This window comes from Erinaceus europaeus, chromosome 2, assembly GCF_950295315.1.
Source record: "Erinaceus europaeus chromosome 2, mEriEur2.1, whole genome shotgun sequence".
NCBI lineage: Eukaryota > Metazoa > Chordata > Mammalia > Eulipotyphla > Erinaceidae > Erinaceus > Erinaceus europaeus.
The window spans coordinates 6,429,419-6,446,450 of NC_080163.1; the positions used below are offsets into that span (position 1 = coordinate 6,429,419).

Below are 17,032 nucleotides of genomic sequence, written 5' to 3' on the forward strand. Positions count from 1 at the left end.
TGACACTGATCTTTTTTATTGTCCCTCCTCCCCAGTCCAGCCCTGACCTTGAACTTCAGGAGAGACTCGGTCTCTGCCCCTGTGTATTTCTGGGGTGTCTGTCTCAGCGTGGAGCCTCTGTGTCTGTGCTCTTGTCTCTGCATTTCTGTGAGGCCTCTGCATCTGTCTGTTGCTGTGTCTCCTGGTCCGTCTGTCCCTCCCTGGATGTGTCTGTTTCCCTCTCTCTGGCTCTGTGGATCCCGATTGGTCTCTTTCCAGGTCTCTTGTTTCTTTTCTTGTTTTTAATTAAATGTTTTCATTTTTTAATACTTTTTATTTATTCCTATATTATTGGATAGAGACAGAGAGAAATTGAGAGGAGAGGGAGAGAGAGAGAGACACCTGCAGCCCTGCTTTACCTCTCATGAAGCTCTCCCCCTGCAGGTGGGGACTTGAACCTGGGTTCTTGTGCACTGTAATGTGTCTGCTTAACCAGGTGCGCCACCGCCTGGACCACTGTTTCTTTTTTTTTCTTTTTTAAGACATTTTTTTTTTTCCTCCAGGGTTATTGCTGGGCTCGGTGCCTGCACCATGAATCCACCGCTCCTGGAGGCCATTTTTTCCCCCTTTTGTTGTAGCCTCGTTGTGGTTACTATTATTGCCATTGTTGATGTTGTTCATTGTTGGATAGGACAGAGAGAAACGGAGAGAGGAGGGGAAGACAGAGAGGGGGAGAGAAAGATAGACACCTGAAGACCTGCTTCACCGCCTGGGAAGCGACTCCCCTGCAGGTGGGGAGCCGGGGGCTCGAACCGGGATCCCTACGCCGGTCCTTGCGCTTTGCGCCACATGCGCCCAAACCCACTGCGCCACTGCCCGACCCCCTTTTAAGACATTTTTAATGAGAAAGAGAGAGAGAGAACCAGAGCATCACTGGCATATGTGGAGCCAGGAATCAAATTCATGACCTCATGCTTGTAAGCTCTGTGCAACCTCCCCACAGGGCCTCTCTCTTTCTATTTATTTACTCTTTTATATAGTGTTTTCCAGGACTTCACCCCTTCAGCGTGGCTTTTTTCAGATAGAGACAGAAGGGCCGGATGGCAGCGCACATATTCCAGTGCACAAGGACCCAGGTTCGAGGCCCTGGCCCCCACCTGCAGGGGGGAAAGCTTTACCAGTGGTGAAGTAGGGCTGCAGGTGTCTGTCTCTCTCCCTCTCTATTACCCCCTTCCTTCTCAACTTCTAGCTGTCTATCCAATAAATAAAGATAACAAAAAAAAAATTAAAAAGCAATTACAGAGAGAAAGGCCTTAGCAGCAGAACGTTTTTTCCATGGCAGTGGACATGGGTCCAGTTTGAACCTGGGTCCGTCTTTAAGAACTCACAAACAACAAAGATGTGTGTCTTTGGTAATGAGGAGAGAGCGGGGTGGGGACCAGAGTATCCCTCTGGCACACGTGATGCCAGAGCTGGAACTTGGCACCTCGGGCCTGAGCCGAGCCCGGTGCTTTAAACATGGCCCCGTGCTGGGTAGTATGCCAGCTCCCCCAGGCTTCTGCTTAACCAAGCACCAGTATGCCTGTATAGGGATTGGTTTGATCCCACTCAAAGCTGCGGTCTATTTACATAAATCACTTTTACATTTACATAAAGCACCACCCTCCCTCCAGGGCATTGGTGGTTCAGTGGTAGAATTCTCGCCTGCTCCGCCCCCTCTCCTTGTCACACCCTGATATTCACCAGTCACTTTTCTCCCCACCCTCTCTGTGTCGCATCCTGTTCCCACCCTACTTGGGAAGTATATATAAAGACAACATTGTTCGTTTTAGTTTAGTTTTTTAGTTTTAGTTTAGCTCGGCTTAGATTGTGCTGCGTCCTGCATGAATAAAGAGATACTGCCTACAGCTCGGCCATGAGTCCCGGGTCGTCTGTCTCCCGTCAGTGAAGCTCAGCCCGACAGCCCTGCCTCCCTCCCCGACCACTGTCCTTCTCCCTCTCTCCAGGAGGCTCTGCTCTCCCTCCCTGTCTCCCTCCTTGTCTCCCTCTCGGGCCTTAGTCTCAGACTTTCTGTCACCCCGTCCGTCCCGGGGCAGAGGAGCTGAGAATGCCCCCCCACCCCCAGAGCAGCTCAGCTCCTAGTAGGCTGTGGTTTGGGCTATGTGTGTGTGTGTGTGTGGGGGGGAGTTCTCCAGCCCAACACCTGTGCCCCCTCCCCAGGGTAGACACAATGGCTGCAGCTCAGAGAGAAGCTTTATTCCACAGGACCCTCTGGGGCCTCAGCCCTCAAACTTCTTCTTGCGGCCTTCCATGCCGCTCAGCGCGTCGATGTTCTTGCGCCAGTCTCCAACCTCCCGGTTCTCCTGGGGGGTGGAGGGGGTGGGGGCGGGGGGGGGGGTCAGGGCCTCGCCTCCCTGCAGCCCTCCACCTGCCGGGGCCTGGCCAGGAGCGGGTCCTGGAACGCTGCCCGCCCACCCCTCACTCTTCCCTCTGTCCCCTTCCTTCTTGCTATCCCCTTCTTGTCTTTCTGAGTCACTTCCTGTCTCTCTTTTTGTCACCACTGGGACTTCCCCTCTCCTGGCTGACTTTTGCAGACTGAGAGACAGAGGGAGGGTGTGGAGAGACAGCACGACACCTTCTAGGGCTGGGAAGACAGCAGGATGGACTTCATGTGTGAGGCTCTAAGGCCCTAGGTTCAATCCCCCACACCACCAAAAGGCAGAGCTGAGCAGTGCGCTGGTTAATAGTAGTGGTCGTGGTAGTAATAGTCAAATAAAGAACTTTGAAAATAAAAGAAAGTAAAGAAAACTGGAAATACAAAAGAGGCAGGAAGTAACGAAGAGACTGAAAGGAGAGAGGGAGGGAGGGAGAGAGAGGAAAGGGGGGAAGTGTATGCAAGACTAGGAAATGCATGAGGGGACTTTGGAGCCTCAGGCAGGAGAGTCTCTGCGTAACCGTTATGCTGTCTCCCCCCCCCCCCCCCCCCCGCTCCACATATCCTGTTTTCTGCACATACTCTCATGGTTTGTTTGGTTTTACCAGAACCCTGCTCGGCTCTGGCTTCTGGTGGTGTGGGGGATTGAACTTGGGACTTAGGAGCCTCAGGCAGGAGAGTCTCCTTGCAGAACCACGAAGCTATCTGCCTCCGCCCCACATGCTGTCATGTACTTCAGTCTCTCTTCTTGTCTCTCTTACCTACTTCTTGCTTTCTCATTCACTTCCAGTCTGCCTCCTGTACTCTCTCAGTGTCCCTCCTATACTTCCCGGGTATCTGGGAGGGCCCTGCTTCCAGGACAAGGTGCTTAGGCTTGGTCCCTGTGGTGGTGGGAGCCTGAGCCGGGGAGCCCGGAGCCCGGGTGCGCCGCCAGGAAGGGGGGCGGGGGGCTGGGGAGGAGCGGGTCTCACCAGGTGCCTGCCCCTCCCTCCACTCCAGGTGCCTTCTGCCCTCAGCCCAGACCCTGGGACGGCTGCGCCCCCCCCCCCGCCCGCTCTCCCTAGCGCCCCGGCTCCTGCCTCCCGACACTCACCTTCTCCGTGTCCTCCTTCTTCACCTGCTTGAGGTGAGCCCGCAGGTCCAGCGACTCCTTGGCCCGCGTGCCCAGCAGCGCCTGCATCATGGCGTCCGCAGAGATGCGCACCCTGCGCAGGGTGGGCCGCTTGAACTTGCCCCGGAGGTCGTAGATCTTCTGAGTCAGGTCCGCTATCTGCAGGTGGCCACAGGGGAGGTGGAGGCCGCTCCTGCCGCTCCTCCCCAGCCCCCCGCCCCCCTACCCGCAGGCACACCCGGGCTCCCCGGCTCAGGCTCCCACCACCACAGGGACCGAGCCTAAGCACCTTGTCCTGGAAGCAGGGCCCTCCCAGATCTGCTCGGTCTCCACCCTGAAAGCCAGCCACGGCCTGGGCCTCGTCACCGGCACCTAACCCTCCAGCCGCACCATCCCGTTAACACAAACGTGTTTTCTGCCTGGGGCCACGTCCGGCCCTTTACTCGTCCCAGATGCACCCCTGCTCCACCAGGGCCTCAGCGCTGCGCCACGTCTCCTGGAGACTGAATCACCCTCCCTGAAGGCCACCAGCTGCCCGGGGCCTCCCACCTCGGAGACGTTCTTGGTGACTTTTGTCTCCACGTCATATCTCTCCTCGTCCACCTTGTCCATGCGGGCATGCAGCTTCCGGCACAAGTCCTAGGGGGCGGTGGGGTGTGCAATGGGGGAAGGCTGGGGCCTGGACCCCTGGGCCTCAGGGGGGAGGGACTGAGGGTCTGAGTCCCTGCTTTGAGGGAGGAGGGACTGGAGCACCCCAGAGCCTGAGGGTGGGGGACTGGACATCTCAAGGACTTCCTGGGGCGGGGTGGTGGCACACCTGATTGAGCGAACACACCTATGACAATGCTCAAGGAACCAGGTTCAAGTCCCCAGTCCCCACTTGCAGGGGGGAAGCTTTGTGAGTGGTGAAGCAGGGCTGCAGATGTCTCTGTGTCTCTCTCCTTCTCTATCTCCCCCTCCCCTCCCAATTTCTTGCTGATTCTACCCAATAAATAAATATTTAAAAAAGAAAATATTTTTAAAAGAAATGGGGGGGCGGGTGGTGGCACACCTGGTTGAGCGCATGTATTACCATGCGCAAGGACCCAGGTTCGAGCCCCCGGTCCCCACCTGCAGGGGGAAAGCTTTGCAAGTGGTGAAGCAGTGCTGCAGGTGTCTCTCTGCTCCCCCATCACCTTCTTGATTTCTGGCTATCTCTAGCCAATAAATAAAGATGATTAAAAAAAAATAAAAAGAAATTGGGTGGTCCGGGAGGTGGCGCAGTGGATAAGGTGTTGGATTCTCAAGCATGAAGTCCTGAGTTCTATCCCTGGCAGCATATGTGCCAGAGTGATGCCTGGTTCTTTCTCTTGTCTTCCTATCTTTCTCATTAATAAATAAATACAATCTTAATAATAATAATAAAAAAAAAGACACTGGACCCTCCTGACGTCTAATAAAGGAGCTAGTGGCCAGGCACTCTCAGAATCTGGCAGAATTAGGCAACGACTTCTGGGTTTTGAGGCTCTAAGTCTCTGCAGGCTATAGTTCTGAGCTCCTGCGAGTTAAGGGATGGAGACTGGACCCGAGGTTCTGAGCAGAGCGACGTGCAGCTGCCCTGACCCCTGCGCCCCCAGGATGCAGAGAGCAAGCAGAAGGTACCTGCAGCTCAGCCATGCCCAGCCCGTCCAGCTCCAGGGGCTGGCAGCGCGTGCCCAGCGCCCGCCCCTTCTCCCCGCGTCGCTCCTCCGCCTCGCGCTCTATCTCCTGCTTGGCCATCTGCAGCATCAGGGTCTGCGGAGGGGAAGGGCGCAGCCCCGCCGGGACCACGGGATCCAGACCGCCATCGGGTCCCAGGGCGGCGCCCTCTCTGCGAGAGCCCCGCCCTCAAGTAGGTGTCAATCACCCGCAGGCCCCAGCCCAGGGCACGCCCCCAAGGTTCAGCGGCCCGCCCCCCCGCACATGGAAGCCCCTCCTCTACAGACACCTAGACGACCGATACGTCTTCCCACCTTCAGCTGCAGCTTTCTTGAGGCGGAGATCTTAGACTTCTTCTGCGGGAGGGAGGCGGAGCGACACTCAGGGGTCCCGAAGGGCTTCAACCGGGAGGGGCTGCAGAGCCCGCCCCGTCGAGCCCGGCCCAGCTTTGGCCCCGCCTCCAGCCCCGCCCCAGAGGGAAGCCACGCCCCTATCCCCCTCCGCCCATCTGGATCTCTGGCTCCGCCCACTTATTTCCCGGAGCAGCAGAACTCCGCCCACAGGCAGCTCTGACCAATCAGAGTCGGAGGAGGACGGCTCCCGGCGCGTGGCCTTATCTGCATGCAGGCCCCGCCCTCACCTTGGCGTGCGGCTCCTTGGCGTAGGCGCGGTAGTTGGCGGAGGAGCGCCGTCGGACCGGGTTGGCCGCGGGCCTGGGCTCCCCGGCCTGGGGGGCGGGGGCGGCGGCCGTGTCATCCCGCGGCGCTCGTTCGTCCCTCCAACCCCCGCAGCCAGACCCCGCCCCCGCCCCGCGTAGCCTCCCCGCCCTGCCGGTCCTGTTTGTGCTCACCGCGTCGCCGCTGCTGCGGAGCGAGAGGGAGGAGCGGGTCAGGGGTCGGCCCGACGCCCCCTCCCGCAGCCGTGCAGCCCGGGATCCCCTCCCGCAGCCGTGCAACCCGGGATCCCCTCCCGCAGCCGTGCAGCCCGGGGTCCCCTCCCGCAGCCGTGCAGCCCGGGGTCCCCTCCCGCAGCCGTGCAGCCCGGGATCCCCTCCCGCAGCCGTGCAGGCCGGGTCCCTCGGGGGCCCCCAGTCCCGCCCCCAGCCTCACTCACTCGTCCGCCATGCCGAGCGCACACGCCGCGCCCCCGATGACCTTGAGGGTCCCTGGATGCCGTCTGCCTCCCGGGCCCGCTTGCTGCTCGCAGAGGACACTGAGATGAAGGGCGAGGACAGGGGCTAAATATACGGGCCCCCGCCCGTCCCCCCGGAGGAGAGATAACGGGGCGCGTGAGGACTGGGTGGCCGCGCTCCAGCTGGAGGGTCACCCCTCTGCCTCGGCTTCTGGGAATCCGACCAGGGGACCAGACCCTCCTCCCCCACCCGGGGGTCCCCCCAGGCCCGGAGGTCCCCCAGTCCCAGCCCCTCCTCCCCCAGGCCCAGGGGTCTTCCAGGTCCAGGGGTCCCCCAGACCTCCCTCGGCCCAAGGGTCACCCAGCCCCTCGCCACGAATCCAGGGATAGACCCTCTGTCACCCCGTCCTCAGGAATGTAGACCCCTCCCTCACTAAATGTCACTCTCCACACGTTTGGACACTCCCCCATCTTATGGTCAGTTTATCTGCCCAAATCTGACGCGAAGATGCAGTGGTGGGCACATCACAGTTACCCCCGCCCACGAGGAAGCCCCGAGCTCTGGGCTCCGTCTGCTGCCCACCCCCAGCCCCGCAGACAGACAGCACACGGAGGACACACGGAGAAGTGGACCTACTGTCTTTACTTGGATTATGTGGGTGCACCGCACCCCCAGGGAGGCGGTGGGGAGATGGGGACCCCCGGGGGAGCTGGTCCCCGGTAAGAGTCTGGGAGAGGGGTGTACAGTTCTAGAAGCACCATGGAGGGTCCCGGAAGGGAATGGGGAATTACAGCAGCTTTCTCCCCCCAACCCCAGGCTCAAGGTCGAGCTGAGAATGTTGGGAGCAGGAGCTGGGGGAGGGGGGGGTGCAATCCAGGGCTTGGGTGGGGGAGGGTGTTCCTGCTGGACTCTCCTGCTGGGCTTGGAGGATCAGATTCCCTCATGAGGGGAGCCAAAGCCTTCTAGGGTAGAAACAGAATTTCAGTGAAGCCTGTTACTCAGAGGGCCACTGGAGGTGGGCGTGAGTGGGGGCATCAGAGGGCGGGGCCAGGGGTTCCTGGAGGTGGGACCCTGTCTTCTGGGGGCGGGGCCAGAGTTTCTGGGGCGGAGACCAGGGTTTCTGGGGGCGGGGCCCTGTCCTCTGGGGGCGGGACCAGGGTTTCTGGGGCGGAGACCAGGGTTTCTAGGGGCGGGGCCCTGTCCTCTGGGGGCGGGACCAGGGTTTCTGGGGGCGGGGCCCTGTCCTCTGGGGGCGAGACCAGAGTTTCTGGGGGCGGGGCCCTGTCCTCTGGGGGCGGGACCAGGGTTTCTGGGGGCGGGGCCCTGTCCTCTGGGGGCGGGGCTCGATCTGCTGGGGACCGGGACTCCACTCCGGTGTCCACTCCGCGGCTAGGAGAGCTCTGCTGGGCCTTGCAAAATCGGGCGAAGGTCTCCGAGGGTCGGGCCCCGGGCAGCGGGGTGAACCCTGCCGTCCGGGCCAGCTCCCCGACCCGGCTGGAGAAGTCCCGCAGTTGCTCCTGCCGCAGATCCACCAGGTACCTGCGCTGGGAAGCGGTGATCAGAGGCCTGGCCTCGGGCCCCAGGCCTGGAGGTCCCCTGCCCTGCGTGGCGCTGGCTCACCGGGCTAGTTCCACAACCAGGCGTCCTCCCGGGGCCACGCAGGCCCCGAGCTCAGGGCTGAGAAAATGCACCATCCTGAGGAGAGAGGGGGAGGGTTTCAAGGACTGGACCCCTGGGTGTGAGGGAGGAGGGGCTGGGGGACCCCTGGGTGTGAGGAGGAGGGGCTGGGGGACCCCTGGGTGTGGGGAGGAGGGGCTGGGGACCCTGGGTGTGAGGGAGGAGGGGCTGGGGACCCTGGGTGTGAGGGAGGAGGGGCTGGGGACCCCTGGGTGTGAGGGAGGCGGGGACTGAGGTACCCCTGGGTGTGAGGAGGAGGGGCTGGGGACCCCTGGGTGTGAGGAGGAGGGGCTGGGGGACCCCTGGGTGTGAGGGACGAGGGGCTGGAGGTCCCTGGGTGTGAGAAGAGGGGCTAGGGACCCCTGGGTGTGTGGAGGAGAGGCTGGGGGACCCCTGGGTGTTGGGGAGGAGGGGCGGGGCGCCTGGATGCGGGAGAATAGGCCTGATGGAGCCTTTTGTGAGGGTGACGGTGAGGGTAGGAGCCTTGGACCCCCAGTCTCTCACCCACAGGCCACGTAGAGCAGCTGGAAATGTCCCTTGTAGCAGCCTTTGTGGTGCAGGGTCTGTGCGGAGCCGAGGGGCAGGAAGTGCAGCATGAAGGGCTCTGTGGGGAGACCTGCGGCCTTAGGCAGCGGCTCCTTTCTCTTGAGCCAATTCCTGCAGTAAACTCTGGGACATTGGCTCCACCGGCCTAGACCGTTTTACAGACACTGAGCCAAGGGGGGAGAGCTTGGCCCTCGGGGCGTCCCGAGGCCCAGGACACCGGCTGGGACCCAGATGCATGGAGTCTCCTGCTGCAGGAGTGAGGGAGGGAGGTCCACGCATCCACCCTGCCCTGCCGCACAGTGCTGAGCAGGGAGCGTGAGGGTCCAACTTCTATCCCAGGGCCTTCTCTGCCAGAGTGAGGCTCTCGGTCGGTCCTCTCATTATGATACAATAACAAATCTTAAAATATGGAGGGGCTGGGTGGTGGCACACCTGGCTGATCACATGTGTCACAATACTCAAGGACCCAGGTTCAAGGCCCTGACACCACCTGCAGGGGGAAGCTTCAGCAGTGGTGAATTGTGGTGGCAGGTGTCTCTCTCTCTTCCTCTCTGTATCCTCCTTCCCTCTCTGTCTCTCTCTCTCTGTCTCTCTCTCTCTTTCTCTCTGCCTCCAGGTTATCACTGGGGCTTGGTGCCAGCACTACAAATTCTCTGCTCCCAGTGGCCATATGTTTCCTTTTCCTTTCTAATTTTTATTAGATAGGTCAGAGAGAAATTGAGAGAGGATGGAAGCTAGAGAGAGGGGGAGAAATCTGGATGCCTGCAGTCCTACTTCACTGCATGTGAAGCGGACCCTTTGCAGGTGGGGAGCAAGCGCTCGAACCCGCATCCTTGCACCTGGTAATACGTGCGCTTAACTGAGTGCTCCACTACCCAGCCCCCTCAGTTTCTCTCTGTTTGATAAATAATGGTAATTTTTAAATTAGAAATATTTATTAGCGAGAGAACAAGAGAGAACCAGTGTCTCTCTGGTGCAGAGGACGGCAGGGAACTGGTGCTCTCGTCACTGAGTCCTCTCCCGGGCCACAACAGATGAATATTGATTTGTCTGTGAGAAAAAGAACACACTGGAGATGTGACGCTGGGGATTGAACTTGGGACCTCATGCCTGAGAGTCCAGTTCTCTAGCCACTGGACCACTTACGGGGCCACAATTAATTATTAGTCTTTTTATCTTGATTGCCACCAGGGTCATCTCCGGGGCTTGGTGCCTGTACAGTGAACTCACTGCTCCTGTGGGGCATGTTGGACCCACTAAGTAGCTCACTTGGATAAGGCGCTGCTTTGCCGTGCTGTTCGAGCCCAGCCCCCACTGCACTGAAGAAGCTGTGATCTCTCTGCTTCTTTATGTAAAAAAAAAAATGAATATATTTAAAATTACTATTGAAATTATAAAAATAGGACCTAGTGGGGTTGAATTGTCATGTGGAAAACTGAGAAATGTTACACACGTACAAACTATTGTATTTTACTGTCGACTGTAAACCATTAATCCCCCAATAAAGAAATTAAAATAAATAAATAAATAATGGCAACCCAGGAGTGGCCCAGTGGATAAGGCACTGGATTCTCCAGCAAGAGATCCACAGGGACCATGCCGTGGCTCACCTGGTGAAGTGCAGGTGTTACTGGGCACAAGGACCCAGGTTCAAGCCTGAACTCCCCACCTGCAGGGGGGAAGCTTCACGAGCGGTGGGACAGCGCTACAGGTGTCTCTCTCCCCCTCTCTCCCCCTTATCTCTCAATTTCTGTCATAACAAATAAAATAAATATTAAAAAGAAAAGCAAGTGGGCTGGGGAGATAGCATAATGGTTATGCAAGAGACTCTCATGCCTGAGGCACCAAAGGTCCCAGATTCTTCAGTCCCCAGCACCAAAAACCAAAAACCAGAGCTGAGTAGTATCGCATGGGCCAGAGTGAATGCATTTCTCTCCCTCTCATTATTGGGGGGTGGGGATGAGCTAACACTCACGGCACAGGGACGAGGACACCTGGGGCCCGAGGCGGGCATGGCGCTGGGTCCATGCCACGCAGGTGTCGGGAGTCAAGGTCCGGGCTCCCAGAGACACTCACCTGGGTCCGCACCTGCAGACACCTGCTCCGGGCCTCCGGTGGCGGCTCGCGCGCGCCCCCTCGCGGTCACCTCCCGCAACAACTCCGTCACATTGTGCTGCGTGATCTCGCCCGCAGTCTGGGGAAGGGAGCCGGTGTTGGGGGTCGCAGGACGGGGGCCCGCCCCTCCCAGGGCCCCGCCCGCTCACCTTCACCGGCTGCCCGTTGCTGGTGCCCAGGAGGCTCTGGTCGTCCGCTTCGATGCCGAAGGCCACGAAAGGCCCCGTGGCGATGTCCCCCCAGTACCCGCGCGCAGACACGCGCTCCCCGCGCTGAGCAAGAGGTGAGGTCGGGTCGGTGCTGGCGCGCACGGGGAGAGGGGAGGCAGCCCGCGGGCACATCCCGGGGGGGCACCCTGGGGGCGGGGGTGCACGCACGTGGCTCAGCAGGCGGCCCGACGCCAGGGTCCGGTTGGGCACGTGGTAGGCGCCCGGGTCCCGGGGCTCGAAGGCGACGCCCGTGTCCCTCCAGCGACGGAACTCGCGGGTGTGGATGACTCGGGCCTGGAGCGGGGGAGCTCTGGGAATTTGGTAAATGCGGCTCTCTGTGCCATTCCCAGTCAAGACGGGCCCCCAGGGGTCCCCAGCCCCTCACCCCGCGGTCGTGCAGCTTCATGTGCAGGTCCCAGTCGCTGACGCCGCGCCGGGAGTCGTAGCGGGAGCCCAGGTAGTGGCGCAGCCGAGAGTCCCACAGGCGGCTCACCGGGAAGGTCTCGGGGGCCCGGTCCCCGCCCGTCCAGAAGCGGAACACGGCCTCCAGCGCGTCGCGCTCGCGGAACTGCGGGCGCGCAGGGGGAGAGGGCGCCCGTGGGACCCCCGCCGCCCCACCCCACAGCGGGGTCGCCGAGCTGGCTTCCCGGGGCTCGCCCCCCGCCCCCGCCGGCCCGGGACCCCCGGCACCTTGAGGGCCGCCAGGCTGAGCCAGGGCAGCTGCTGCGCCAGGCGCTCGGGCTCCGGGACCAGGGCCGCCAGGCGCCCGGCCTGGGCGCGCACGAAGGCGGCCACCGGGGCGCGCAGCAGCGCGTTGCCCCACACCTCCAGGAACGTCTCGCTCTTCTCTGCAGACGGGGTGCGGGGAGAGAGAGGAGTGAACCCCCAGGCAGAGGAGAAAGCACCCCCTCTTCATTTCTTCATATCCATTTCCCGGCCTCCCCCGCACCAGGCAGCTCTCAGCCCAGCTTTCATGCCCCGTTTTCCACGCCTTGGAAAACATGGGAGTTGGCATGTTACAGCTTGGCATCCGATCATTTTAATCCCATGGAGAATTGTAAGTTCCGTTGTTTAAGGCACACACACACACACACACACTATTTCGTTTTGATCTTGAGAGAAATTATTTAAATTTAGTTGGTTACACACAAATTGTTTCTTACAGTTACAAGAAAGAACGGGGGGAGGGAGTCCGGCGGTAGCACAGCGAGTTAAGTGCACGTGGCACAAAACGCAAGGACCGGAGTAAGGATCCCGGTTAGAGCCCTGGCTTCCCACCTGCAGGGGAGTCGCTTCACAGGCGGTGAAGCAGGTCTGCAGGTGTCTATCTGTCTCTCCTCCTCTCTGTCTTCCCCTCCTCTCTCCATTTCTCTATGTCCTATCCAACAACGACGACATCAATAACAACAACAATAATAATATGACAACAATAAAAAAAACAAGGGCAACAAAAGGGAATAACTATTTAAAAGAGAAAAGGAAAAAAGAATGGGAAAAAAGAAAAAAGAATGGGGGGGTGGTTTTGTTTGTATTTTTTCCCAGAGCACTGCTCAGCTCTGTCTCTGGTGGTGTTGGAGCCTCAGGCATGGGACTCCCTTTGCATAACCACCATGGTGTCGACCCCCAGATCTATTTCTTTATTTAGATGCAGTTTAGATGTTATTATTTGGTGGTCCGGGAGGTGGCACAGTGAATAAAGCAATAGACTCTCAAGCATGAAGTCCTGAATTCGGTCCCCAGCAGCATATGTACCAGAGAGATGATGTCTGTTTTTCTTTTTCCCCTCTCCTATCTTTCTCTTTGATTAATAAAATCATTTTTTAAAAAAATAGATATTATTATTCACTCTAGGGCATTCTGAGGCCGGCTGAGCATCTGAGTCCACACAGGTCTGCTTAACTCGTCTGGGCTTCTCCTGTGCAGGGGGGTTTGAATGCTTACTGTGTTCTGAGAGTGTCATGTAGGATTTCTCCTAAAAGACATTATTATCTTCAGCCCCGTTTTCCAGGCTGGAGAAACTCCAGCTCTAAGCTTGCAGACAAGCAAGCAATAGGAGCAATCACCCAGAATGTTAGTGGCCACAAAGAAGTGCCCGGGTCCCAGGAGGGAGTGGCTGGGGACCAGGATGCAGGGGGCCCTGCGGCTCACCGTGCAGCCCCATCTTCTCAGGATCTTCCAGGGCGAGGCTGAAGATCAGCATGTGTCGGGCCACAGCTTCCAGATTATTCTCCAGCACATAGAACTGGAAGGACGGGCGGGGCAGGAGGAGTCTGCCGTCCGTGTCCCTGATTCCGAGAGCGCCAGACCTCAGCTGCCCTCCACACTGACCCCTCTAGGCTCAAAATCCACCTTATCCGTCCTGTTCTTAGGCTGTTCTTCCCAGGTGAACCCAGGACTCCCCGAACCCAATCCCCGCCTCCCCCTCCCTCTCCCCCGGTGGGTCCCCAGCCACCGCCGCCCTGACATCTAGGCCCCTGGCCCCTCCTCTCTCAAAGGCCATCTCCATCCTCTTTCTTGCGCGACCCCAGAACCCCAGCTCACGTTGATCCTCCGGCGAGGCCAGAGTTCCGCCCGGGCCAAGGTCCGCAGCAGGTGCCTCCCGTCCACGGAACCCAGCAGCAGCACATCCAGCTCGGGGGTGCCATGCTCTGGATCGGCCTGAGAGTCTGGGTCCACAGGAGGACCTGGCAAGAGGGCAGGCCCTGGCGGTAGGGCCACCTGCACAACACCCCCTGCGGCCGCCCAGCACTAAGGACTACAACTCCCAGCATGCATCGCGCCTCTCGCCTAGGAAACGACGGGAGCTTTGCCTCTAAGCATGGCGGGATCTGTAGTCAAAAGGGACCACAAGCCGCCGTTGGAGCTTAGAGAACGTTAGCGCGCCCCCTGCGCGCCTACGGGAGCAGCCGCTGCAGTGGCCGACGGTGTGCGGCCCCTGGCGGGATACTCACTCTCAGCCTGCAGGTCCAGCGCCGGGGACAGGCCCCACCAGGACACGGTGCCGAAGCCCGAGCCCGAACCCGTCGGCGTGGTCATCGCCCTGCGGGGACACGCCTTTTAGGAAGCCGCCAACGCCCAGCCTGCCTCGCTCACCTTGCCCCTCCACCGCCCCTAAGCTCACGCCTCTTCTGTCAGGAGACACCCCGCTCACCTTTATCCCTCCAGATACCCCCGATGGCCCCTCCTAGCCTGCTCCCCAATACACCAGCCTTCTGCACCTTCCCTACCCATGTTCCCGCCCTCTCCGAGAAACCAGCCAATGGGAGTGCGTGGACTGGCAGGGCCGGAAGAGATAACCAATGAGAACATGAGAGACCTGCCCACTAGAAACTTCTGGCCAATGGAAGTCCTGAGAGTCTTTTCCCTGGGGCCGACGAGGTGAGTATGTGGACGCGGTTGTCATGACGACCGTGAGGCAGGAGGGGCGGGGCTGACAGGCTGTGGGCGGAGCCCGAGGCTCCAGCTATCTGGAAGGCGAGACTGAGCAGTTCAATGTTTAAAAAACATTTATTTAAAAAATAAACAATAAAAAAACATGTATTACTTGTAAATTTGATAAAAATTGAGAAGGAAGGGGAAATACGGAGAGAGATGCTGACCTGTCGCACTGCTTCACTACTTAGAAAGTTTCCCAGGGGACGTGCCGTAGTGCAAGGGGTTCAGCGCACAAGGCGAGAAGCACTAGAACCAGAGTAAGGAACCCGGTTCGAGCCCCTGACTCGCTGGGGTGCAGTGCTTGCACTACCAATCCACTGCTCCTGGAGACCATTTTTCCCATTTTGTTGCCCTTGTTACCCTTGTTGTTGTCATTATTATTAGTAGTATTCGTATTTAAATATTTATTTATTTATTTATTCCCTTTTGTTGCCCTTGTTGTTTTGTTGTTGTAGTTATGATTGTTGTTGTTGTTATTGATGTCGTCGTTGTTGGATAAGACAGAGAGAAATGGAGAGAGGAGGGGAAGACAGAGATGAGGAGAGAAAGACAGACACCTGCAGACCTGCTTCACCGCCTGTGAAGTGATCCCCCTGCAGGTGGGGAGCCGGGGGCTCCAACCAGGATCCTTACGCCGGTCTTTGTGCTTTGTGCCACCTTCACTTAACCCGCTACGCTATCACCCAACTCCCTGTCATTATTATTGTTGTCATCGCTATTGTTGTTGTTGGATAAGAGAGAAATCGAGAGAGGAGGGGAGATAGAAAGGGCCAGACACCTGCAGACCTGCTTCACCGCTTGCAAAGTGACCGCCTGCAGGTGGGGAGCCGGGGGCTCGAACAGGGATCCTTATGCCGGTCCTTGTGTTTTATGCCATGTGCGCTTAACCTGCTACGCTACCGCCTGGCCCCCTGAAATAAATGTTTTAAACATTTTTCAAATTTTATTTTAGGACTTGGGAATACAGCATAATGGTTATGCAAAAAGACTTTCATGCCTAAGAGTCTGAGGTCCCAGGTTCAGTCCCCAGCACCACCACCATAAACCAGAGCAGAGCAGGGCTCTGGTCTCTCTCTCTCTCTCTCTGCCTGTATCTTCCTTTCTGTATATCTCTTTTGTTACCAAATAAATAAATATTTCAAATCCTTTTATTGATTATTAAAGTAAGAGGATGAGTAAGAAGGAGAATCAGAGCCCTGCTCTGAGTTCAGTCACTAGTGCCACAGATGCCAGAGCTGTGCTGTAGCGCTCACTTCTCTTCCTCTCTCATCAATTCATAAATAAAAAGTAACAATGTATGTATGTATGTATTTTGGATAGAGACAGAGAAACTGAGAGGGGAGGGGGAGCAAGAGAGAGAGGCCAACCCAAGCACTGCTTCACCACTTGTGCTATGCTACCGCCCAGCCCCCTCTTGTTTTTTAAAATTTTTTTAAAATATTTTATTTATTTATTAATGAGAAAGATAGGAGGAAAGAGAAAGAACCAGACATCACTCTGGCACATGTGCTACCGGAGATCGAACTCAGAACCTCATGCTTAAGAGTCCAAAGCTTTATCACGGCACCACCTCCCGGACCACTTAAAAATGTTTTTATTGTCTTTATTTATTTATTGGATAGAGACAACCAGAAATCTAGATGAGGGAATTGGGCGGTAGTGCAGCGGGTTAAGCGCATGTGGCACAAAGTACAAGGACCAATGTAAGGATCCTGGTTTGAGCCCCTGGCTCCCCACCTGCAGCGGAGTCGCTTCACAGGCGGTGAAGCAGGTCTGCAGGTGTCTGTCTCTCTTCTTTTCTGTCTTCCCCTCCCCTTTCTCTCTTTCCTATCCAACAACAACGACATCAATAATAACTAAAACAATAGATGTTTTGGCATGTATCATCTGACATTAAAGCCGATGTGTATAGCACTTTAGCTCTAGAATTACACTGAGAACTTGGGGAAAATGACTACAACAATAAAACAAAAAGGGCAACAAAAGGAAATGTGTATCTATGCATTAAAAAAGAGAGAGAAAGAAATCTAGAAGGGAAGGGTGATAGAGAGGGAAAGAGACAGAGAGACATTTGCAGCACTGCTTCCTTCACCATTCACAAAGCTTTCCCCTTGGAGATGGGAACCAGGGGTTTGAACCTGGGTCCTGGTGCATTGTAATATGTGCATTCAATCAGGTGTGCCACCACCCGGCTTCCCTCTTTCCTTTTCTATCTCCCCTCCCCTCTCAAGTTCTCTCTGTCCTATATAACAAAAAATGAGGAGGTGAGGAATGGTTGCCAATATTAGTAGATTCATTGTGCATTAGTAGATTCATTGATGCCAATGGCTCAAACTCAGGTCTCTACTGAGAGAGCTGTCTCCCAGCTCCTTCAGAGCATTTTGTTTTTAATTCCATGGTTTTATGAGGGTCACAACACGGTGTAATTTATCTGACTTCTTTTTTCCCACTGGCCCCCAGCAAGGCTAGGACCAAGTTGGCTTCTTTCCTTAGCACTTGCGGATCCTCCATTCCCATTTCCTTTTACCCTGTTTAAAGAGTTCTCTGGAGGCCAGGTGGTGGTGCACTTGGTTGAGCGCCCACACTACAGTGCACAAGGACTTGGGTTCGAGCCCCTGGTCCCCACCGGCAGGGGGAAAGCTTTGCGAGTGGTGAAGCAGGTTTGCAGGTATCTTTCTGTCTCTCTCCCTCTCTAGCTTCCCTCCTCTCAATTTCTG

At 57.3% G+C, this 17,032-nt stretch overlaps 2 protein-coding genes, 1 long non-coding RNA gene and 1 other non-coding gene across 6 annotated transcripts; 2 read left to right on the forward strand and 2 right to left on the reverse strand.

Moving 5' to 3' along the window:
* Positions 1-2,214: 2,214 nt before the first annotated feature.
* On the reverse strand, positions 2,215-6,445 carry TNNI3 (troponin I3, cardiac type). Of its 2 annotated transcripts, XM_007535168.2 has the most exons (8): positions 6,315-6,410; positions 6,052-6,064; positions 5,842-5,928; positions 5,516-5,557; positions 5,166-5,297; positions 4,074-4,163; positions 3,507-3,683; positions 2,215-2,342 (listed from the first exon to the last, which is right to left on the reverse strand). In XM_007535168.2, exons 1-8 carry the CDS (start codon positions 6,323-6,325, stop codon positions 2,259-2,261), a joined length of 636 nt encoding a protein of 211 aa, XP_007535230.1. In that variant the 5' UTR covers positions 6,326-6,410; the 3' UTR covers positions 2,215-2,258. The 2 variants fall into 2 exon arrangements, with proteins under 2 accessions (XP_007535230.1, XP_060031780.1); XM_060175797.1 differs by lacking the exon at positions 5,166-5,297 and having other exon boundaries at positions 6,315-6,445.
* A 511-nt stretch (positions 6,446-6,956) lies between these two features.
* Positions 6,957-14,142, reverse strand: DNAAF3 (dynein axonemal assembly factor 3). Of its 2 annotated transcripts, none has more exons than XM_016193461.2 (12): positions 14,032-14,142; positions 13,832-13,920; positions 13,422-13,564; positions 13,029-13,122; positions 11,571-11,728; positions 11,266-11,448; positions 11,049-11,174; positions 10,821-10,943; positions 10,633-10,750; positions 8,515-8,614; positions 7,954-8,028; positions 6,957-7,872 (listed from the first exon to the last, which is right to left on the reverse strand). In XM_016193461.2, the coding sequence occupies exons 2-12, from the start codon at positions 13,914-13,916 to the stop codon at positions 7,368-7,370; spliced, it is 1,710 nt and encodes a 569-aa protein (XP_016048947.2). In that variant the 5' UTR covers positions 13,917-13,920; positions 14,032-14,142; the 3' UTR covers positions 6,957-7,367. The 2 variants fall into 2 exon arrangements, with proteins under 2 accessions (XP_016048947.2, XP_060031771.1); XM_060175788.1 differs by having other exon boundaries at positions 13,422-13,708; positions 14,032-14,093.
* LOC132533771 (uncharacterized) lies at positions 7,729-9,961 on the forward strand. Its single transcript, XR_009545541.1, has 2 exons — positions 7,729-7,868; positions 9,748-9,961. It is a non-coding gene; the product is annotated as an uncharacterized LOC132533771 (long non-coding RNA).
* A 2,040-nt stretch (positions 14,143-16,182) lies between the features above and the next one.
* LOC132537364 (small nucleolar RNA SNORD45) lies at positions 16,183-16,258 on the forward strand. Its single transcript, XR_009548806.1, has one exon. It is a non-coding gene; the product is annotated as a small nucleolar RNA SNORD45 (small nucleolar RNA).
* The last annotated feature ends 774 nt before the right edge of the window (positions 16,259-17,032 follow it).